This window comes from Fistularia commersonii, chromosome 8 (assembly GCF_037954325.1).
Source record: "Fistularia commersonii isolate RoL2024-O1a breed Wild chromosome 8, RoL_Fcom_v1.0, whole genome shotgun sequence".
Lineage (NCBI taxonomy): Eukaryota > Metazoa > Chordata > Actinopteri > Syngnathiformes > Fistulariidae > Fistularia > Fistularia commersonii.
In genome coordinates, this window is record NC_141291.1 from 7,863,595 (window position 1) to 7,885,912 (window position 22,318).

General features: G+C 45.4%; 1 protein-coding gene across 2 annotated transcripts; it reads right to left on the bottom strand.

The window, feature by feature from the left end:
* Nucleotides 1-36: 36 nt before the first annotated feature.
* cdh19 (cadherin 19, type 2) lies at nucleotides 37-21,112 on the bottom strand. 2 transcript variants are annotated; one of them, XM_086150893.1, is made up of 12 exons: nucleotides 20,916-21,112; nucleotides 14,917-15,282; nucleotides 14,505-14,799; nucleotides 12,528-12,647; nucleotides 9,702-9,869; nucleotides 8,726-8,916; nucleotides 8,049-8,302; nucleotides 6,317-6,453; nucleotides 5,859-5,980; nucleotides 5,489-5,606; nucleotides 2,378-2,629; nucleotides 37-1,216 (listed from the first exon to the last, which is right to left on the bottom strand). In XM_086150893.1, the coding sequence occupies exons 2-12, from the start codon at nucleotides 15,160-15,162 to the stop codon at nucleotides 717-719; spliced, it is 2,403 nt and encodes an 800-aa protein (XP_086007019.1). In that variant the 5' UTR covers nucleotides 15,163-15,282; nucleotides 20,916-21,112; the 3' UTR covers nucleotides 37-716. The 2 variants fall into 2 exon arrangements, with proteins under 2 accessions (XP_086007019.1, XP_086007020.1); XM_086150894.1 differs by lacking the exons at nucleotides 14,917-15,282; nucleotides 20,916-21,112 and having other exon boundaries at nucleotides 14,540-14,628.
* Between the last annotated feature and the right edge of the window lie 1,206 nt (nucleotides 21,113-22,318).

Genomic DNA, 22,318 nt, shown 5'->3' on the forward strand with positions numbered 1-22,318 from the left:
ACTATTATTATCATTATTATTATCATTATTATTATTATTATCGTGACGTTAAGAGGTAACGCTACACATTGCAAAATGATAAATGTTAAAAACGAAGTACAATCTCTGGAGCTCACCAAACAATGATGGGAAAGGTGCGAGTGGCCCAATGGCACCTTCTCGCAGCGGTTACCTCCAAACAAAGATCCCAGCACATCTTCTATCCTCCTCATCGAGGGAGGAAGAACAACACACTGTCGAAAACGCTTGACCTCAGCTTGCAGTTGGATCAGGTCAGCCTGGAGATTTTTGGAACAGTTTCCAACATTAAAAAATGTAATTGAAATGGGAGCAGACCTTTCACCCTCCCCAGGGACACACCAGAGTGCCCACACTTTAACAATACTGATCTTTATTTTCAATACATACATACGATTTAAGATACACGAGTGGTTTCAACTGGCCTCGGAAGAGCCTGGACTCACAAAACGACTCCGGTTCCTTAGTTTTGAGGCTTCAAAATGGAAAACAGAACAGTCCAGTTAAGGCACAGATATCTAATATTATTATTAATGCTCATGTCAAATAAGGATTTATGTATAAGTATAAAAAAGAAAGTGGATGCAGATGAAAACTAATCTCTTGTAATATATGGGGTGAATATATCTTTGAGCACACACACACACACACACACACACACACATACACACAGACAGTTGTGCATCTAGGGGATCCCTTTAGAAGACGGTGTCCTTCTCCCTGCCACCGAACCAGGGGGTGAGTCTGACCAGGGCGGGTCTGGGACATTGGACCTGCTGCTCGTGGGGGAGCGACTCCAACGAGCTGAGGGAGCCGGTCGGGGATCCCGAGCCCTCGTAGGCGTAGGTCCTGAGGCAGTCGTAAGGGGGCGCGTACGGGTCCCCGTCGGCCTCCGCCAGCCGGTCCAAGATGAACTGCCTGAAAACCTCGTCCTCCGGCCCGATGAGGTGGGACTCGCGGAGGGACATCCGTATGCTGGCCCGGACGTCCTCCCTTCGTAGCCTCTTGTCCTTCCTCCGCGGGTGGGGGCGCAGCGGCACGGCGGACGGGCCCAGATCCAGCCCCCGTCCCGGTTCCCCGTAATACAACACCTTCTGCGACACGCTTTCGGGCAAATCCAGCTCCTTGGCGCCCGCCAGTGGACCCTCGTGCTGTTTCCGCCTGTATCTCCTCATCGCCAGCGTCAGGACGGACAGCACTGCCGGCACAACACAGCGGGGGGTCGTTAGAGTTTAAACACCGGGGCGCGAGCTCGGCGAGCAGCTAGCATGAAAGGCGCCCGATGGAGCTCGCACTTCGCACTGATGTCCAGAATATGGCTTGTTAATGGTCGACCTCTTGAAATTCAAGATTTTATTCAATTTTTTATTGAATTCTTGTGGAGAGGGGGGCGTAAGCTCCGAGCGGCATCAGGTTATTCATCTCCGCCACCTTCTTTTTAGCTCGTCGGACAGAAGGTTAGCGTCATTAATCTTTCATGCGATGGGGAGGGCGCCATCTCAAACCCATCGCATTTGCCAGGATGGAGTTGTTACTGATGCGTTGCCGTCCCTGCTACGCCGTTTTAAACGTGTTAATTAAGCACCCGGGTGAGTTTCTAAAAAAAAAAAAGTGTATTTTTGGTTAATGAAAAGCCCTGGGTTTCGTCCGTATACTTGCCGAGGTGAAGCAGGAGGAGACGCTCTAGTTTGACATACCAGCTGAAAGAGAACAACTTGTTCACAACAGAGTTGTAAGACATGCTTCCGATCTTCGGACTCCGCAAACGCGCTCGGATACCCGTCAGATTTCCGTTGATGGCATCGATTCTGACGTCAAGATTCGCCAAAACCCGAATAGGCGTGCGTGGCAGGAAGCGATCTCGGAGATCTCGATACCGTGGTTTCTGGCTTTTCACACATTTCGGCAGAAATTGGAATTTACACGACAGCCTGCGGGGAAGGACCTGAGGGTGTTTTTAAAAAGCGATGGGTGTTGAGGGGAATATTGACACGGTGGAAACAGATCCATGGAAGGAAGAATATCTGCATCTGTAAGTGTTCTGTCTTCTATGATTGGATCACTGCGGGGTTCGAGGAGGTCCCAACTGTCGCGCGATGAAAGTACGGATTTCACAATCTCAAGAAAAGATGCATAATTGATAAATTACAAGGCCTTTTTAATGGTCTCTTTTTCAACAAATCCAGGCTGGGGCATCTTTCTTTCATATGGACTAAACCCTCCGGCCTCAAGCCTTCCCTGCTATCATCTCCTATCAGGATCCCGTATAAGCTGCGATTTCCAAAATCCCCCAAGGTGACTGTGTCGGCCGTCGCGTCTCTAAGATTATATTCTGCGCGGGGAAACGAAACTCCCTCACCTGTGAACGTGAGCAGGCAGATCAGGAGGCCCAGAAGAGTTTGGAGACCGACCTCCCTGAACAGAGGGAAGGCCTTCACCCCCCCGGTGGTGCAGTGACCGGGAGGATGGCAGCTGCAAACGCCGATGGTGAGCGTGCTGGTGCTGGAGAGCACCGGGGAGCCGCTGTCGGTGATCACCACGGGCAGGAGGTACTGGGTTCGGTCCTTGCGGGTGAAAGTGCTTCTGCGCGCCACGATTCCAGCCGTGTTGTCTGGAAGTAGGACAAGATAAGGAGAGACGATAAGAGGTCGGACACATTCAAAATGCTTTCGTTTGAAAAATCCAAAATCTTTGAAGGAGCCGACGCCGAGAAAATGTGTCGCCTGCTTAGCGAATTAGAAAAAAATATATGGAAAAAAATCTGAAATACGATTTAAAAAAAAAAAAAAAAAAAAAAAGATAAAAAATAAAAATAAATCTCTGTGAAAAAGTGAAAAATAATAGAGAATAAATAAATGAATAGATTACTTCAATAATAATAATTAATAATAAATTATAAATACAAACGCTGAGGTTATTTGAAATTATCATTTGCTTTCATTCATATGCTTTACATTTGAATCTGTGTGAGTGTTTTATATTTTAAGAGTTAATAGTAATAACACATTTTAATATAATTATAATTATAATGAAGGCCACAGGGACCTTGGAGTTTGCCTACATTGCCTAACAGGCTGGCAAAACTGCAAAAACACAGTCCCTGATCTGACTTTGCGGCCTTTGCAAACTAAGGGTTACATTACAGAAAAGTCTTACAGGTGAATTTAAAGCAAAGTAAAAACAGTAATCACTTCAAAAGAATTTTAAGACACATGTTTTAAGACAAAGCTCTTTAAGTCCAGGACTGTGATGTAAACATCCGAAGACACAAATATTGTTTTGTTTGTTTTTTGGTGTTTTTTTTAATTTATATTGGATTCTGCTTACTTCTTTTGTCTGCAGCATCACAATTAAATATTGTTTTGAAAAAATGTAAATAGTGACTTTGTGAATTTCAATCACGGCCAGTTTTACCGCGATGCTTGGATTTACCTTTTTTACCATATGAAAAGAAAATATAACCTTCAAAAAAATCTACTTTCCAAGTGTCTGATCGCAGGTGAAATGACATGATCCTTTATTTTATTGAAAACAGGACAAGCAGTGTAGGAAACGAATGAATGAGAAGAATGGATGATATTCTAATACTGAAAAATCTGACACACACGCACACAAAAAAATGAGATATAATAATTATATCTCTCATTTCTCTTTGTGCGTGTGTATCAGACTTTTAAGTACGTAAATGTGTGGAAATCCAAAGATTAGCGAGTTCTGCGCCATCGTACCGCCCCCAGAGCAGAGCTGTCAATCAACCTCTCGTGATCCGATGGATGTGAAGTTAATGATATAGTCTGAACAAGAGAGACGCGACAAAACGAAATAGATTCGACCTTCCATCCAGAGCTACATTAAAAATAAAAGCACATAAAGAGACTGTTCTGCTTGAACCAGGCGAGTTTGCGTCCTGTTCAAGTGTTTTCTTGCGAAAGCAGATGAGGTCAAATGTGTTGATTTGCTGCCATCGTTTCACCGGGTCTCGCCGAAGACTTTCTCTAATTCCAACACGGGACTCCGTGATGCTACATGTGTTGAAAACAATCTACCGCACTGGGGAAAGCCAATAACCATCATTGTTTAAAGCCGTTTCAACCCAAAACCAGCACATACTAATAAGATGGGATAAACAAGACGGCACAGTTGTCTGCATCGGCCGCGTCGCCAACTACTGCGTGAGAGAAAGGCTTCCCAGGCCGGCCAATCACAGGACGGCCGGGAGGAACCTGACCGGAACGTTCATAAGAAGAAGGAACCCGAGGGAGCCTTTAAATGAATATGTGAGGTGTGTGTGTCAAGAACAATTGCACGTGGCATAAGGGATGACTATTTTAGGGATTCTAAGGAGGTTATTGATGGCCTGTCTGTGTTCTACAAAAACATGCTGACTTCAGCCCTTTTGCCTTTCATCTGTGAATAGACAGATCACACACACACACACACACACACACACACACACACACACACACACTGATGGCTGCAGAGCTGAAAGGTGCTAACCAGAGATCATAGGGAGCATAATGACTGAAATATGAAAACATTCATTCCCTACATCCTTATATACAGTATATATATATATCATTATATACAGTATATATAGCATTACAACTACATATACTATATATATATATATATATATATATATATATGTATAAATTCAATAAATTCAATTTAGGTATTTTTATCTTCATTATTAAAACTAATAATAATTATTACTATTATTGTAATAATTTATCCTTTATTAATCCCCATGGAGAAATTTATTCTCTGCAATTATCCCGTCATGGATAAACCTCGAGCAGTAGGCTACCGTCACTGCTTGAGTGCCTCAGTTGCTCAACAACATTTCGACACAAGAAGGAGCCGGGAATCAAACCAGGAATGTTTTTAAATTTGACAAACGGGCCAGGTCACCACAAGATACGATACATATAAAAAAAAGATTTAAAAATAAAGCATTGTTAACAGTGCACATCAGACTCGTCCGATATTTGTCATGAAAATAAAACCAGCTTGGTTTTGAAAGCTCTGATGTTTGCTTGCATGTCACGCACAAACCGTTTTTTCCCTTGTAGCTTCACGTCCAGCTCATTCTTGTGTGTCAGTATGTCCACAATCAAGGCTAAATCACAAAGCCAATCTGTGTCATTCAACTCAGAAAAATTCTCAAGTGTTCTCAAGTAGCTCCAAAAATGAAATAATCTCCCGTTTAAGCTCCCACATTCATTGATCCAATCATTCAACCATACATGCACATCAAGTATGAACTCTGTACCGATCTTTTGCTGGCCGCATTAAAAAGACCAACGGGCCGGATGTGGACCGGGAGCCGTAGTTTGCCCGACCCCTGCTCTACCTTCTGTGCCACGCCTCCTCCAACATATCATTTATCAATGTGTGCGTGTGTATGTGTGTGTGTGTGTGTGCTTGAATAAATGTATGTATGTTTGTTCCTTTGAAATGGAAAGGTAACCTTGGTTGTCTCTGATGGTGAAGTTGGGATTGATGTGCTTCTCGGGGACCATGGAGAAGTAGAAGTGGTGTCCGTCCACGGGTTCGTCCGGATCCACGGCGCTGATCACCTGAATCAACTGAGAAACAGACTCACCGCGGGCTCGGAAAAGGCGGGGGGGGAGGAGTGTGTAATCATTCGCGGTAAAGTTTCCTTCCCGGAAACAACGCTCATGAAAGCTCCTGCAGAAGCTGAGGGAGAGGAGCTGAGATACGGCAGAGGCGGTGTGACGAGATAAACAAAATGGCGGAGATGCGGCCCAAAGTGGAAGCGTGACGGCGGCCCATCACAGGGATTAGCAAGCCATGAAACACGGGTGCGCGGCGCGTACCTCTCCGGCCGGCGTCCCCTCGCAGATATACGGCTGGTAATCTCTCGCGAGGCTCGGCGCGTTGTCGTTTATGTCCAGCACTTTGATGAACACTGCCACGGAGGAGGATAAATGGGCGTAGGCTGCGGCGGCGGAGATAGACATTTGCAGGAGTCCGCAGGGTGCGAGCATCATAAATGCTTTGTAACAGCCTCTGTCAAATAATACTTTGCGCCGATAAATGCTTGTTCACGCTCGCTGCTTGAGGAAAAAAAACAAAAATAAAGACGCAGACGGTTCATCCCACTCTCCAAACAACTATTATAAAAACAGTATAAAAGCAGTATGCATGACTTTAACGCTCCTGAGTAGACAAAGACATATCATCCGCGTATTGTCGTGGATATCCTTGTCGGCTTTCTCATTCAAGTAAGAATAATACGCTGGAAATCGGCGGCATCGAAAAATCTTCTCCTTACTTGTTTCCGTGGCTGATACGGTCACGTTGTGCCAGTTTGTTGTTTCCCGGTCCAACGCTTTTGCGACAGTTACAGTCCCATTATTTGGGTCTATCCTGAAAGCTTTTGTTGCGTCAGTCCTTTTGTCAATTGAATATCTGAATAGAAAAAAAAAAAAGATTCAAGGCAGACGCACACACACACACACACACACACACAAGCAGTAGGCAAGGTTGCTCTCTGAGTGGACAGAGCATAGCCGTTCCTCAGCGGGATTAATTAGAAAAACAGTAATATGAAAAAAAAAATCTTTCGGATGATGAAGCCGTTTTTTTGCATTTCCTGATTGTTATTTTCAGTCCAGCAGCGAATTTTTATTCACCAACGGCATTTGACCAAAGCCTGGTATCGAAGGCCGGGCTGGGCAGAAGTTCTGGCTGTTGTTCCTTTGGTTGGGAGGAGTTGAATCACGACACCACCTGGAGTCATTTCTCAAGCCATGAGCAAGCAGAGAATCCCCTGGATCTGTAGCCCAGAAGGCTAGCGGGCTTCCGTGACCTGTTTACCACCTGTTGCTTATTTAGTAAATAAATCTTGACCAGTAGATTGATGAATATGAAAGTTCAGCTGAGTTAGCGGCTAACCTCTTAGCAGCAACGGCTCCTTCTTCAAGTTGCCAGCACAGTTAGCATGCTCAATGTTATATTAATTGTCATTTATTGGAAAACGGTTTAGTTGTGGAGCACCAACTGCTGGCTCTGAGTATTGCGGGGAGATAACGAAATTCATTTTATAACTGTAAATGCGGTCGTCGATGTGAACCCCCGCGTGCCGGAGTAAACAACGCTACCGGCCGGATGCGGCCCGCAGGCCGTAGTTTGTCCCCCTTCGGTCTAAGGGAAGCTACTCGCAGAGACTGTACACCACAATTCGCGATTTGGCGCCATTTTTGTAATTTGACTTGATTCCTGAACGTGATCAAACGACGTAAACATGTTCAAATACGACGTCATGGCGAAACAGGATAACCGGGGGACAGGCGGAAAAACAGATGATTTATCATATCTGCTCGTCCTCTCTGCCAATAAAATACAAAATATCACAATCTGACGGACGCAAATTTAATCATATTTACTTGAACTTTGCAAGCCCTTAAAATGTCATCCTGAATTTATTAATAAATGAGACGCTACCGCCGAAGGGACCGTAATAGACACTGGGCTTAGGGAAGATATGCAGCACCTGCCACTCTTAAGCTTTACTGAAATGGACTACAGGCACCAGAAGTGCCACTGTCTCCTCTGCAACGTGCCCCACTTGCAAATGACATCAAATTCAAATTCCATATGCCACCTCATATGGCGCTTTATTACATTCGCGCGTCCCGGCCACATCGCTTTGTGATAATACCATGACAATGGATAGAAAGCCTTTGAGGTATAAAAAAAAAAAAAAAAAGGAAAAAATCATCATGATTTATTCAGCAGGGCTCATTTCCTACCAAAGTAATGTGAGATAAATATGGCCGTGTACAGGGTATCCAGAGATCAAGGGTAGGAATGGATGCACCCAGCCAGTAACACTATGTGAAATTGAATAATTTTTCACCCCCTTCGGTGGGAACCGTCCGGGACAGGCTGTCTGCGGATGTCCCGGCCGCCTCCAGCCGAGGCATCTACATTGTCATTAACATACCGGCAGTCGGCTGGCAGATGCCATTCTTCCCCGTGACAGCTTGGACGGTTTACACTACCTAATGGGACTGTTGACGATGTCGGTGTCTCTGGCGCTGACACTGCCGACCGCCGTTCCCACCGCCGCGTTCTCGGGAACCTTCCACTCGTAGACGGGCTCGGGGAAAAAGGGCGGCTCGTCCACGTCGTCCACCACGATCTTCACCGTCGTCCTGTCCCTGAACTCCTCCAGAGGCAGGAAGCGGGTGTCGGCGTTGTCGTTGACGGCCTCCGCAGCCATCACGAAACGCCTCTTTGCTTCGTAGTCCAGGGGCTGTGAAGGACGCGCATTATTATATTTTAAATTTCACTGCGGCGGCATTGCGGGCAACACACAAATACCGCGTGTCTCTATCTGATGCACGATGGCTGCGTGTCGCCAAATATGGCCCTGTGCAGAAAAGACCGGCTATAGATAATAAATGAGTAAATGGATAAATGAACTTTGTGCATTCTCTCCTGGAGGTCATGTAGCTGGAGCCGCTCTGTATTCATGGTCGGATCGAAGCTGAATGGGTGTCTATAGAAGACTAACGCCGTCCAATAAAAGCCACGACGAGTTCGGAAGGATGATTAAAATTTTTTACATTTTTCTGTGTTTAACACGATCTCCAACATTTGTCGCCGGATAAATGATAAAATCGCACAAATTGTGCGTACAAACGTACGCAATTTGAGCGATTGATTTTTCAATCACCTTGGCTAGCAGGATCACGCCTTCCTGCGTCACCGGGTCTGTTCGGATGGTAAAGGTGGAGCTTTCCTCCAGGTCGTCCTCCAGGCTGTAGCTCATCCTGGCATTGACGCCGACGTCACCGTCCTCCGCCATGACGCGTCCCACCGTGCTACCCACCTTGGCGTTCTCAGGGATGGCGAAAGTGTACAGATCTGAAATCACAATCCCGGATTTGAACCTCTCAATGGAAACAAACATAGATTTCGAGCCCCGATGATGCATCTTTCCTTGTTTTGTTTACGTCAATCAAAGACTTGGCTTAAATAGCGGTGCCTGAAACACAACGGGGACATCGAAGTCAGACTTCATTCAAAACAAAAAGACGAGAAAACACGATTGTGACTTTGAGACGGTCTATTTGGATGCCTGCCACACACACACACACCCTTAACTTGATGATAATTTGCAATTATGTGACAAAACAGAGGGCAAAGTGTCGCTATACAATATTTATATGCCCTTTGCAGTGAATGCAGGAACCGTGGAATCCAGAGGCGGCAGCGAACGCAGACGTGACATTAACAGCTAAAAGTGCGGTCCCGCGACCGTCTCGCTCCCGCCGAATTGATTCCTTCCCGGGGGCGTTCATTTAGAGGGGCTTATCGGCGAGGCCCCCCCGCTTTACTTCAAAAGGTCATGACAAATGTCCTTTCATGTGTGAATGATTAAATTCATCCAGCGGGCGACGCATGGACGCGCGGACATGCAGATGAACGGCTCGATGGGGACGGGTCGGGTTGGGTCTGGCGGGCTGGGTGGGGCCCATCGCTCATTCTCCAACTGCCTTCTATTAATCTCGGCTTCCAGCAGGATGTGCAAAGGTGAACGCAACGCAGACCTCCCACCCTGCAACGTCTGATCATAAAACACTCCGGGGACAATATTAAACATGTCTGCTGCGTTTGTACTCTCTTATTGATTCCAATGAGTGACTCACGGTGCTGGAATATGGGCCCGTTGTCGTTGACGTCCGTCAGGCTGACCGTGACCGTGGTGGAGGAGGAGTAGCCCCCGCTGAGGCCCAGCATGTCCTTCACCTGCACCACCACTAGGAACTTCTCTCTGGCCTCGCGGTCCATGTTGGGCCAGGATGTGACGATGATCCCTGCAGGTCGAGGCACACACGAGCGCAGTTCTGTTACAGAAATGTTCCTGGAGCATCTTCCAATCTCCATTGCTTTGGAACAATCGGTTTAAAGTCTTTCACCAGTTAGCGTTAGCCTAACCCCGGGGTGAGCAAACTTTTTGGCTACATTGACTTTTAAAGTTAGACAGATGGGCTGAGTCACCGCAAGAGACGATACATATAAAAAAAAAAATAAAAACGCATTTATTTTAAGTACACATCATACTTGTTTGACATTTGCTTTGAAAATAAAACCAGCCTGGTTTTGAAGGCTCTGACGTTTGCTTGCATTTCATGCACAAATCGTTTTTTCCCTTGTAGTTTCACATCCAGCTCATTCATATGTGTCAGTATGTCCACAGTGAACGCTAAATCACAAAGCCAATCTGTGTCATTCAGCTCAGGAAGATTCTCAGGTGTTTGCAAGAAGCTCCAAAAATGAAATAATCTCCTGTTTGGGCTCCCATAATCATTGATCCAATTATTCCCATCAAATATGAATTCTGTACCAATCTTTGGGGGGCCGGATAAAAAAGACCAACGGGCCGGATGTGGACCCCGGGCCGTAGTTTTCCCACCCCTAGCCTAAGCTGCCCGTAGTTAGCTGCCACTGACCTACTATGCTGAAGGACATCTCATGATGTATCTCCCTCTTCTGCACCCTTCTTCTGTACATGATGTTAACCTGGTATCTTCTCCAGAGTTCCTGGGCTCTCTCACTTTGTATCCTATCCAACCTATCGCTGTATCATGTCAGATGTTAGCATGTAACCGTTAGCGATCACACTCCCTGTCAATCTCACTCTCTGGTTTTATCCCGACCGATTGAGGCAGAAGGAACTGAGCGGAGGGAGGCTTCTGCACGGCTAAAAGGCAGCGTTTCCTCGCCGCTGTCACCAAGTGCTTCATCCTGGAGGAACATAGAGGTTTCTGTGGAAAATCTTAAAGTGTGTGGTCCAGACCAGGTTTGCAGATTGAGGGCTTCAGAGGCAATGACGTGTCACTCTAAGGACCAAATGTTGAAGAACAACTCCAATTAAGAAACAGCGAGGACCCTCACACGACCCGGCGTTTGGATCGAATCAGCTTCTTATCGGCTGTTTGCCGACCTCTGCGTTCATTCGGCGAGATGGCCGATAACAGCGGGGATAACATTTTGCACTTATGGCGGACACATTTTCTTGTAAACACTCGCTTTACAATGCTATTTGACATTTTGCAATATTTTTCTCTCGCCGCTGAAGCAACGAATGCAGCTTCTATCCCCATCAGTCACATAAACGTACACAGACCCAGAGGTAAACACCCTGGGGATTACCCTTTGAGATGCCGGGGATTGAGGTATACTCTCTGCAACATCTGCACACATATAGCTGTACGTGTCCATGTTCGCCATGACCTGTACGCGGAGTATGTTTTACGGCAAAAATATAGTAGGACATGATCAATTAATTGTGGGATTTGAGTTTTTGTTCCAGCGAGAAGATGCACATATATACATATATATTGTTGAATGTGTCTTTCAGGTTATCTGAAGCCACAAGCAACAGTACAACTTGTGGCGCCCTCATCCATACGGGCACACCGGGAGGCTGGAATTTCCCCCATTAGATGGCGCATAAATTCACATTTAAGCATTATTTTGACATCCATAATGAAGCTGCCCCAACTCTTCACAGCTTAAGGTCAACAACATGTGTGGGAAGCGCCGCGGCCGACCTCTACGCATTTGCATAGACCGCTTAAACATCCGGCACCTTCAATTGCACCAGGGGCGAGTTTGATTCGTCAATATTTTAGCTAAAGTATGCCCCCGGGGGGCTTCGTACACTCGCACTAGTAACACATCTGAGATGTCAAAAGTGACTCGGACAACATCTTCCAGCGATGAAGTTCCCGCGGGCATTTAAACTTTGTTTACACTGGAACCTTGACTTACGAGGAGTTTTCCGTGATGCGAGCCGTCGCTCGTCTGATTTTTCGCTTTGCAATCGGAGCCAGGATCTGAGTTTAGTTTTATAGACAGTGGGATGTGCCGCCCTCAACTAACTAACCCCGAAAAACACGAGTAAGGTGTGCGTGTTGTGGACTGGTCTGTGAAGAGATAGAAAAGTTGTTGTCGGTGAGATACGGTGACAGAGGACATTGTCTGTGAGAAGGCAGGAGACATTTACGGAGATTTGGTACGACAGACGGCGGGAACATTGATGGATGAGTCATTGGAAGAGCGGTTCAGAGCCTGACGGGGTCGGTTTGACGGTTTTAAAAATAAGAAGTGGCAAAGTCACATTTAAATTAGATATACTTTTGAAACCGGTTAATTTATTTACATTCCCTTTTGCTATGCATCATTATGTTTTATACATTATTTGTTTTTCATTGAGTATATTTTTATTTTTAAAAATGTAACAAAACTAGTTGGCTGGAACGGATTAATGGCGTTTCAATTAATTGTAACGTGGAATTTTAATTTGACGTACGAGCAAATTGAGTTACGAGTTCGGTCAGGGAACGGATTAAACTCGTAAGTCAAGGTATCTCTGAGGTATCTCAGGCCTGCAAACACATATAAAAAAGGGGTGGAAAACAACAACCCAAAAAAAAAAAAGAAAAGCGACAAATTTCCTTGTTTATCACCTGTCTTTGGCTCCACGGAGAAGTAGGGCTCCCCCTGCAGGATGGAGTATATCAGCTTGGCGTTGTTTCCAAACACGGGGTCATCGGCATCTGTGGCTGTCACCTGGGCCACTGTGGTCCCTGTCGGGGGGCGGCGGATCACACGGTCAGAGCGAGCTCAAGCGGCGGTTCCGGTCGATGGAAATAAAGTGATTATGCCGCAGTTCCCGCAGGGTCTGTCTGTCTGGCTCAGGGGGGAAAGTGTTGAAAATGAAATAGGAGAGGAGGGATGGAGGGGGGCGGAGGAGAGATGTTGACAAAAGGGCCGAGGGTCGGGGCGGTGGGGGGAGAAAGCCGAGCCGCGGTAGCCTTTCAGGATACGCTAAGTCGACGCAGGTGTGTGTGACAGCATCCGCCAGCCGTTCTCTCACCCTTTCTTTGCAAGATGACCACGACCGTTCGCTTTCCTCCCCCCGTGTCAGTCTCGCTCTTCCTTTCTTTAGCTCCGTCGGCGCCGCCGTTTCATATATAGGGAAAAAAAGTCATTGCCGCTCCGACCCTTTTTTTTTTTTTTTCATTTCGAGTCAAACGCATTATGATTTATTACGACCGAGATATTATACCGCAAAAGCAGATTAAGCATAAATTGAAATGGTAATGTTTGCGGTATGAAAGGACGGCGGGCATAATAACATTATATAAGAAAGTTATCCACAAAGACACCTAAAGCCCGACTCTAATACATTTGACTTTCTGCATACGGACACATGACAGACATTCATATAACCTTTTTGTTCATTATCTCACCGACAACTTAAGTCAAGAAACAATATCTGAGATATATCCCGGGAAACAATAGGGTATACGATTAGAGTCAAGCTCTGCTGGCTATGCAAGAGCTGTCACACGCAAAAACTAAATATCAAATATTGTGATAAATTATGTGTTGTTAATGCCAGCAGGACCCGGAAAACCGTTATTAGTTGCTAGCTTTCAATTTCATCGCGTCACGACCGCAAAGACAAGGCTGGAAATCTGCAAGGTGAGCGAAGGAGCGAGTGGTCGCTCCGTACGAGGATAAATATAACACCGAGGCGAACGAATCTCCCCAAATCTGATCCCTTTGGATTTCACACAAACCTCTCTCATATCATATCAAGCATGCGGCAGGAATTCTGCAGGATCAGCAGCGGCGGCGCCGTTACAACAGAAAGGCAGATACCTCACACCGACTTATTTGAATTCCGAGACTAACTCTGCGGTAATCTGAATTTTCTGTATTTTTTATTTGTTATTGACCTTCTTAAAGAGCCAGTAAAACAGCTTTGCATTATTTGGGTTTTTCGTTCTGGCGGACGTGTTCTCTTAGCGCGCAGGACTTGAACATCAAGGTTGTTTTATTTGAGATGAAGTGATGCAACTGTGAACTCTGGATTCACTCTGGGATAAAACATTTGTTCATTCATTTGCTACGCCGCGTCTCCTGCACTCGAGCTCGTGGGGATGCTTGAGCCTATGAATCACGAGGACACTTATAGAGACCTGCAACCATTCAACCTCTCGTTTGAACATCTAGGCAATGCAGGGTCTCCAGTGGACCTCCTGCATGTTTTTGGATTGTAGGCGGAACCCGATGCAATATATACCAGCAAGTACCGCTAGCCTTGTGCAGACACCCATTATTTGCATGCGTCTGTGTGTGTGTATATATATATGTGTGTGTGTGTGCACCTGAACCCGTGCAGAGCCAGTATCACCTTCCTCATGAATCAGACTCTATTTAGGCAATAGAAATTTTTAAAAGTTTAATTCCTTCATATCCCGTGTCTCCCCGGGCTGAGTGCTGCAAATTCAACGAAATTGCATTTAATTGAATTCATTTCGGAGGCAGATAACCCAAAGAAAGACGTTTTTGAAACTTTAGCGACTAATTCCGATCAACTTTATATGAGTTAAAAGACCACGTTGTGAAGCAGAGAAGTTTTATCCGCGACGTACCGAGTGGACACATCTCCGGGATGCTGGACACGTACGGCTCATTCTGGAACCGAGGGGCGTTGTCGTTGATGTCTTGCACCTTGATGATGAACTCCGACTGGGGCTCCTCCGGTTCATTGGACCTCCTGTTGATGGCCTGGGCCTGGAGGACATAGAAGGCTTTCTCCTCACGGTCCAGTTTCTTCAGCGTTCGAATGTCCCCGGTGTACTCGTCTATCTCGAAAACATCGCCCGCACCCTCTCCGGATAAAATGTACTTGATGGAAAAGTCGCCTCGGTCGGAGTCAGATTTCAGCTGCAGAACAAAAAAAAAGGGATGTGTTTGAAAGGGATAACTGAGGACAAATGCATTTGTCCAAAGACCAAAAGCGGCGTGAAGGACGTGGAGGACGTTCAAGGTCTGGAGCAGTACCTGGCCAATAACATGAGGAGTGGGATCTTCCTCAGGGACAAACAGCTGCTTCCAGATCCAGGCTCTCTTCAGGCGATGATGCATCCGAGAGGACCCCTGGGCCAACTGTGGAGCTTCCAGACTCGGAGAGCCTCTGGTGTCGCTCGGCGTCCCGCCGGGAAGCACGGAAATCACTGCCAGCGCGGCTAAAACACCGGGAATCCTCATTTTCACCGTCCATCCTCGGACGTCCTCTGCGCCCCCCATGCTTAGTCGAGAGGCTGCGGAGCCGCCTCCGGCCTGGCGCTTTCACTTTCTCGGCCAACAACGCGGCGAGCCGCCATCCGTCGCTCCTCCATTGTATGCTTCGGACACAGATGGATGTCACTGGAATCAGAGTGAGAAGCTGAGTTGACAGCTGCAGTGACTGACAAGGCTGCAGAACTCACAGCTGCATGTATACACACAAGTTCTATATATACAAGTATATATGCAAGCTCTCTCACTTGGCGATAGAGACCTGTACTTTGCATCATAGGTACACTTCAACTATAAGAGACAGAATGTGGGGAAATCATCCAGGAAATCATATTGCAGGATTTTTAATGAATTCATTGGTAAATTACTCTGTAAAATAAGTATTTGGTCACGAACAAGCAAGATTTCTGGCTCTCACAAACCTTTAACTTCTTTAAGAGGCTTCTCTGTCCTCCATATCTTACTTGTATTAATGGCACCTTTTTGAACTGGTTATCAGAATAAAAGACACCTGTCCACAAGCTCAAAAAGTCATACTCCAAATTCCACTATGGCTAAGACCAAAGAGCTGTCAAAGGACATCAGAAACAAAATTGTAGAACTGCGCCAGGCTGGGAAGACTGAATCTGTGATAGATAAGCAGCTTGGTGTGAAGAAATCAACTGTGGGAGCAATTATCAGACAATAGAAGACTTGCAAGACCATTGATAATCTCCCTCCATCTGGGGCTCCACGCAAGATCTCACCCCGTGGGGTCAAAATGATCACATGAACGGTGAGCAAAAATCAGTTACAAAAAAAGTAACAAAAGCTGCCATCAGTAACACACTACGCCGCCAGGGACTCAAATCCTGCAGTGCCAGGCTTGTCTATCTGCTTAGGCCAGTAGGTCCAGGTCCATCTGAGATTTGCTAGAGAGCCTTTGGATGATCCAGAAGAGGATTGGGAGAATGTCCTATGGTCAGGTGAACCCAAAATAGAGCTTTTTGGTCCAAACTCAAGTTGTTGTGTTTGGAGGAAAAATAAAGAATCCAAATAACACCATGCCTACTGTGAAGCCTGGAGGTGGAAACGCCAAGCTTTGGGGCTATTTTTCTGCAAAGAGACCAGGACGACTGATCCGTGTAAAGGAAAGAATGAATGGGGGCATGTATCGTGAGATTTTGAGGGAAAACCTCCTTCCACCAACAAGGCCATTGAAGATGACAAGTGGCTGAGTCTTTCAGCTTGACAATGATCCCAATCACACGGCCCGGGCAACCAAGGAATGGCTTCGTTAGAAGCATTTCAGGGTCCTGGAGTGGCCTCGCCGGTCTCCAGATCTCAAACACATAGAAAATCTTTGGAGGGAGTTGAAAGTCTGTGTTGCCCGGCGACAGCCGCAAAACATCACTGCTCTAGAGGAGATCTGCATGGAGGAATGAGCCAAAATACCAGCAACAGTCTGTGAAAACCTTACAGATAACATTTCCCCTCTGTCATTGCTAAGAAAGGGCTTATAACAAAATATTGTGATGAAGTTTTGTTATCGACCAAATACTTATTTTCCACCATAATTTTCAAATAAATTTGTTAAAAATCAGACAATGTGATTTTCTGGATTTTTTTCTCCCATTTTGTCTCATAGTTGAAGTGTCATGAAAATTACAGGCCTCTCTCATCTTTTTAAGTGAGAGAACTTGCCCAATTGGAGGCTGACTGAATACTCTTTCATCCCACTGTATATACACACTTCCAGTCAGGCCCGGAATTATTCAGATATATTAATAAACATACATATTCAAACCGATAATCAAGTCCAAAACGTGTACTAACAATCAGGCCTGAAATTAATCGCATATTTATATACATGTATAAAGGCAGAAGGAAAATATCGGAAATATGTTTGAATGAGAGGGCGAATGTTGTACGTCTCCATAAGTTGCCCTGTGATCGACTGGCGAGCGTTGCGACGTCAACTGGGCTCCAGTGTACAGAATGAATAAATAAATGAATATATATTCAAACACACATACGCACATAAAGCGTACACTTCGGACTCTCTCTTTTGTTCTCTCCGTCTTCCCCCTCTTTCTTGTGACGCTGTGAAACGGCGCTCTGTCCTCCCCTCCGCACAATGCCGCGGATTGTGTCCCTCCGAGGACGCCATTCCTCCAGCATGACACGGCGCGGTGCAGCTGACTAATGAACACTTGTGATTAGATCACTGCCGTTCCATGACGTGGAAAACAAGAACCGCATGTCTGGGTCTCCGGCGAGCTCCGAGGGAATCAATGAGCAGATTGCAAAGTGCTCTGCAACAAGCGAGGTCAAGAGTGCGCCGGATGATGAAAGTCGAATCATTAAAAGTCGGTCGGGATCTCACAAATATATGGCCCCCTGCAACTGTTTTTCTTTCGCTAAACTAAAAGTTGGATGAATTCATCAGTTTCCTCGGAGGGTAATTTTTTTTTTTTTTTTTGCATTTCCCTGCACCGGCAACAATAACACGTCACCGCCAAAGAGATTAATAGTTCATAATATAGCTTTGTCATCTTGCATTACCACGGATAATCACAAGTGTTAGAGACTTTTGTGCTGCCAACTTAAATCAGCTATTTCTCTTGTGCGGTCTTATCAACATTGTTTTTTTTTTTTTTTTTTTATTAAAAAGTGATTTATTTTGAAAAGGAAAACAAATTATTTTTCAAGACTCCAAGTTCAACTCTTTCCTGGAGCGGCATGTCGGTACGGAGGGCAAAAAGCCACGCCGGCCGTGATTCTAAACATTTTTTTAAGCATTTGCATTTTTTTGGCGCCGGGCGAGAAGTACATAATGGTCATGTTTAATCTTGTAACAGTAAATTAGCTGTCAAGGCCCATTTGTAATGAGCTGGTGAAATCAATTACTGATGCAGCCTCTTGTTTCTGAAATTCAATTTGGATACAGAACGTGGGCGAGTGTATGTGTTTGTGCTTATGTACGCCTTTGGAGGCCGCGTTCATATCTCCAAGCATTGCAAAGTGACATTCCAATTAGTGGCCAGTGAATCGTGAGCCGTTATGGCGCCCGAACCGAACACCTTGAGCCAAAACTCTTCGACAGCCCATAATGATGTTGCTGCCATCGTGCCAATGACGCAGCTTAAAACATTCACCCCCCCCCCCCCCCCCCTTTTTTTTTTCCTCCCCCGGACGTAAATGCTGGCAGCAAAGGTCAACAGATGGCCGAGTTGCTTATTTGGGCTTTTTCTGAAGACGGGATGATATTTCTGCCGCGGTAATGGCCCGGCGGGGCGGGACGTTCGAGGCCGGGATGTGACAGGAAATAGCGAATCTTTTCCGGAGACGTTTTTTTTTTTTTTTTTTTTTCCTTTTTCGGAAAAAAAAAAAAAAAATCTAATTTCCACATACGACGGCGTCTCTGCGTCTACGCCATCGGCTGGCAGACGTCGGTTACCTCTAATAGGCGTCGCTGCTTCACAGACCTCCTGTTGCCTGTGTGTGAACAGCGCGACGCTCTGCCCACATGACAGGATGACAATGAGCCGCAGTTTCACAATGTTAAGCACTGGATGCGCCGAGACAGACGCATTATTTTCCTGTATGGGGAGGATGAGTCGCTGCGTTGTCTTAATGGTTCCCGCATGCTAATAGAACGTCTGATGTCTAATGTACCAGCGCGCGGCGAAATGCAGCCATGAATAAAAAGCAGCCTCCGCTTGACATTGTGTGTGACACGTTTTAAAACGCCATTGATACATAAGCGGTGAGGGGAACTTCTCCTTTTTTTTTTTTTTACATCGTCTTTAAACAGCTCATTGCAAAGTGGCCGCTACGTGAATTAACAAATGTTTAACTTCTCTCGACCTTCCCTTATTCCAAACCTCCCGGTAGAAGTCCTAAAGCTACTACGGGGCAAAGCGCCTGATATCATGGTATGTCGATGCTTGTCGAAATCTTCTTATCTTGGCAACTGGACTTGAATTTTTTCAGAGGCTACTTCAGTTCACTGAAGAACTGAAATGTCTTTAAGTGTAGAAATTCAAGTCCAGTTGCCACAACAAGAAGATTTTGGTGAGAATTCACCATGATCTGGATGACCAAGAATCTCCAAAGGCAAGAACAACAATGACTTTAGGATAATTTATTCTTCTTTAACTTATATTTTCATGAATTCATCCATTATCTACACTGTTTATCCTGCTTTCAGGGTTGCAGCTGGTCAACATAGGGTCTCTAATGAAGCTCCTGCATGTGTTTGGACGGTGGGAGGAACCCGGAGAACCCTGAAGAACCCCAAGCAGACCCCAAGGGACCCCACACAGAAAGCCTCACTGTGAGGATCCAACCAGGGATCTTCTAGCTGTGTGGAGGAGGCGCTAACCGCTAACCGCTGGGCCGGCCCGATTTTTAATTTTTTGAATTGCCCTCTTGAGATCAGGCTGCGCGAGATGTATCTGACAGGATCAAGAAAAGAAAATCGATCACCCTTGTTCTACTCAATATCCACCGCACATTTGATTGAAGCAATCTAACAATTACAATACTAATCAAAAAAAAAAAGAGATTCTCTCTCTCAGTTCTTTAAAACACACCAAAAATAACCCTTTCAAATCCAACTGTAGGGAGGATATAATCTGGTATCCTCCCAAATCATACATCATAAATAAGACCTCCAGATGAACCAGGCTAAAACTACAGTGGAATACCAAGTGTGTATGAAGTGGCTTCTTTACTCAAAGCAGTGGACATTTTTTTCCATGTCAAGCCAAGTCTTTATTTTACCCGACACCCGGAAAAATGTGCACGGTGGCTCTTTAAATTATAAATATATAAAAAAAAAAGAACAATACGGTCTTATCATGGTAAGATAGTATTTAAAAAAAAAGGGAGATTAAATGTCAAGGAAAGCCTGATCGAAACTTCTTTTAGCTAGGCAGCTGCATTGATCTATGATAGATTGCACTGGATGAAATAAAAGAAAGTGAAATACGTTTAATAAAATAAATTACCTTTGGAATAAAATAAAATAGGATACTTTTAAATAACATAAAATAAAATGAAGGAGTACTTTTAGATGAAATGAGAAAAACACAAGATTAATAAAATGAAATATCTATAAATAAAAGTAAAATTGAATACATTTAAATAAAATAATATAGAATATATAGATATATATGTATATATATATATATATATATATACACACACACACATATATATAAAATATCATATAATATATAAAATATATAATATGTGATATATAAGATATAAAATATATAAAATATTTAGCTACATCCCTGAGGGAGATGTTTTGCGGGGCCAGGTGGGATCATTGCACAGTAAAGTTCTCTGCCCTTGCAGGGACCGAGGAAATGGAAAGTCTGTTTTCTGGTGTTGAAAAAACAGTCACATAAAGTATAAACTATAAAAACTATTTCCAAATGTTCTGCGAACACATTTTGCTTTGATTACCCAGGTGGAATTCTGAAAGCTTACAAATACATCTCTTTATATTTTCTTCCCCCAGTTAATTATTGTCCTTAATCATTTTTTGTATTTAGCCGGTGGAAACAATATCATTTCAGAAACTTAGGGAATTGCTGGAAAACAATATAAATAACCCGCTGGCTGATTTATAATGGTATGTACTGGACTATTATGCTTTGCAGCTGTTCTGTTCCTTTATAACGTTTCTCAAAGCATCTTTCCCTCCACCGTTTGTAGACTCGCATCAAATTATCTCTTGACAAAATGTCCCCGTTCGCCGCCGCACCCACCTGTTTGTGTAATCCCGCCGCTCCGAAGCCACTCCTTCGCTGTCCGCCATCAAGAAAGAATCATCACGGCGACCATAAAAGACGCGCAATCTGTTTCGCCCGAATCCCCCGGTGCCGGGAAAGGCAATTCGGCCCCCACAATAACAGAATCAAACGCCAGCGTCGGTCACAATGCCTAATCCCCTCCGCCGACGACCTCCTCTTTTTATTCCCCGCATCTTTTCCCCCTCCTTTTTTTTCTGTCTTTCTCAAACTTCCCGTCGACAGGCAAACACAGGCCCTATTGTGGCATCCGAACGCAGCAGAACACACGCGGCCTTCATGGCGACACCGACTTACAAATGGATTGCTATCCGTCTGTCCCGTCTCTCACCCTCCCTCCTGTTTTTTGCAGAACAATCCCGGGCTTATTGGGGGGGTCGAGGCACGCGGGGCCAGGGATGTTAATCCATCCACAGTGAGGGTAGTATCTCCGACAGCGGGCCGTCTTCTGACATTCAACACGGCGGGGTGAGGAATGCCGCTTCTGCACGCCTCCCTGCAAAACGCGATTCAAACTCGACCCGCCGCGAGGACTGATTATAATACCCCCCCCCCCCCATCCCAACCCCGAGAGACCGCCGACTTTTTAAAGTTGCGAGCGAAAGGATGATCCCGTGACCGAGTAAATGTTTTATGATAGAACGTTTGGTTATTTCCCCAACGCTTTTAAAAACTGTACCAGCGGTTTTAACCTTGCCGGGCTCGTTACCCGCCCAAACAATGCTAACGGGTCAATCATTAAAAACGTCGACAAAGTGGTGACGGCCGCCGCCGTCGCCTTCTCCCCACCCAGCCCCGGTGACGGAGGGTGAAATTTGTTATTTGGGAAGTTGAGATTAGTTCCGGCTTCTGTTCTGATTCCATATCAAACAGAGAAATGTCAGGACCTGCTCTGTGACATTTAAAGCCCCCATTGTAGACCCTGTCTAATTGAGCCTTCCTCATTATAATGACGGAGTGTGGACCCGGCGCCGCCGCCGCCACCGAACACCACGGATGAAAAGCCGCGGTCTGGCGCTGGCGTGAATGACTTGCATTTCCACTGCCTCTGCCTATTTAAGCCGAGGCATTTCGGGCGGCTGTCAGACGGCGAGCGTGTGATCGGTGCATCGGTGATATGATAGAGGGGACGCCTTGTGATGCTGCAGAAATAACGCTAATATCCTGCTGCCCCACTTCCTGTTGTTCACTTCGCAGGAAGCACAAAGGGAAGGGTAAGGAAGGAAAGGGGGACCCAATGGAAAAAAAAATATTCGAGTTTCACCAATTGATCATCTGATTTTATTCTCGGGGGGACATGATCATTCATTCATACATTCATTTATTCATTCATTCATTCACTGCTAATCCTGCACTCCACG

What these genes read in the sequence shown, in the direction of transcription:
- cdh19 (XM_086150893.1), bottom strand. Translation starts at nt 15,162, where the DNA reads ATGGGGGGCGCAGAGGACGTCCGAGGATGGACGGTGAAAATGAGGATT. An exon ending in ATCGTCAACAGTCCCATTAG is followed by an intron (nt 6,454 to 8,048) that starts GTAGTGTAAACC and finishes TTTTCTATTCAG; the next exon opens with ATATTCAATTGACAAAAGGA. An exon ending in AGGGGACGCCGGCCGGAGAG is followed by an intron (nt 5,607 to 5,858) that starts GTACGCGCCGCG and finishes TCTGTTTCTCAG; the next exon opens with TTGATTCAGGTGATCAGCGC.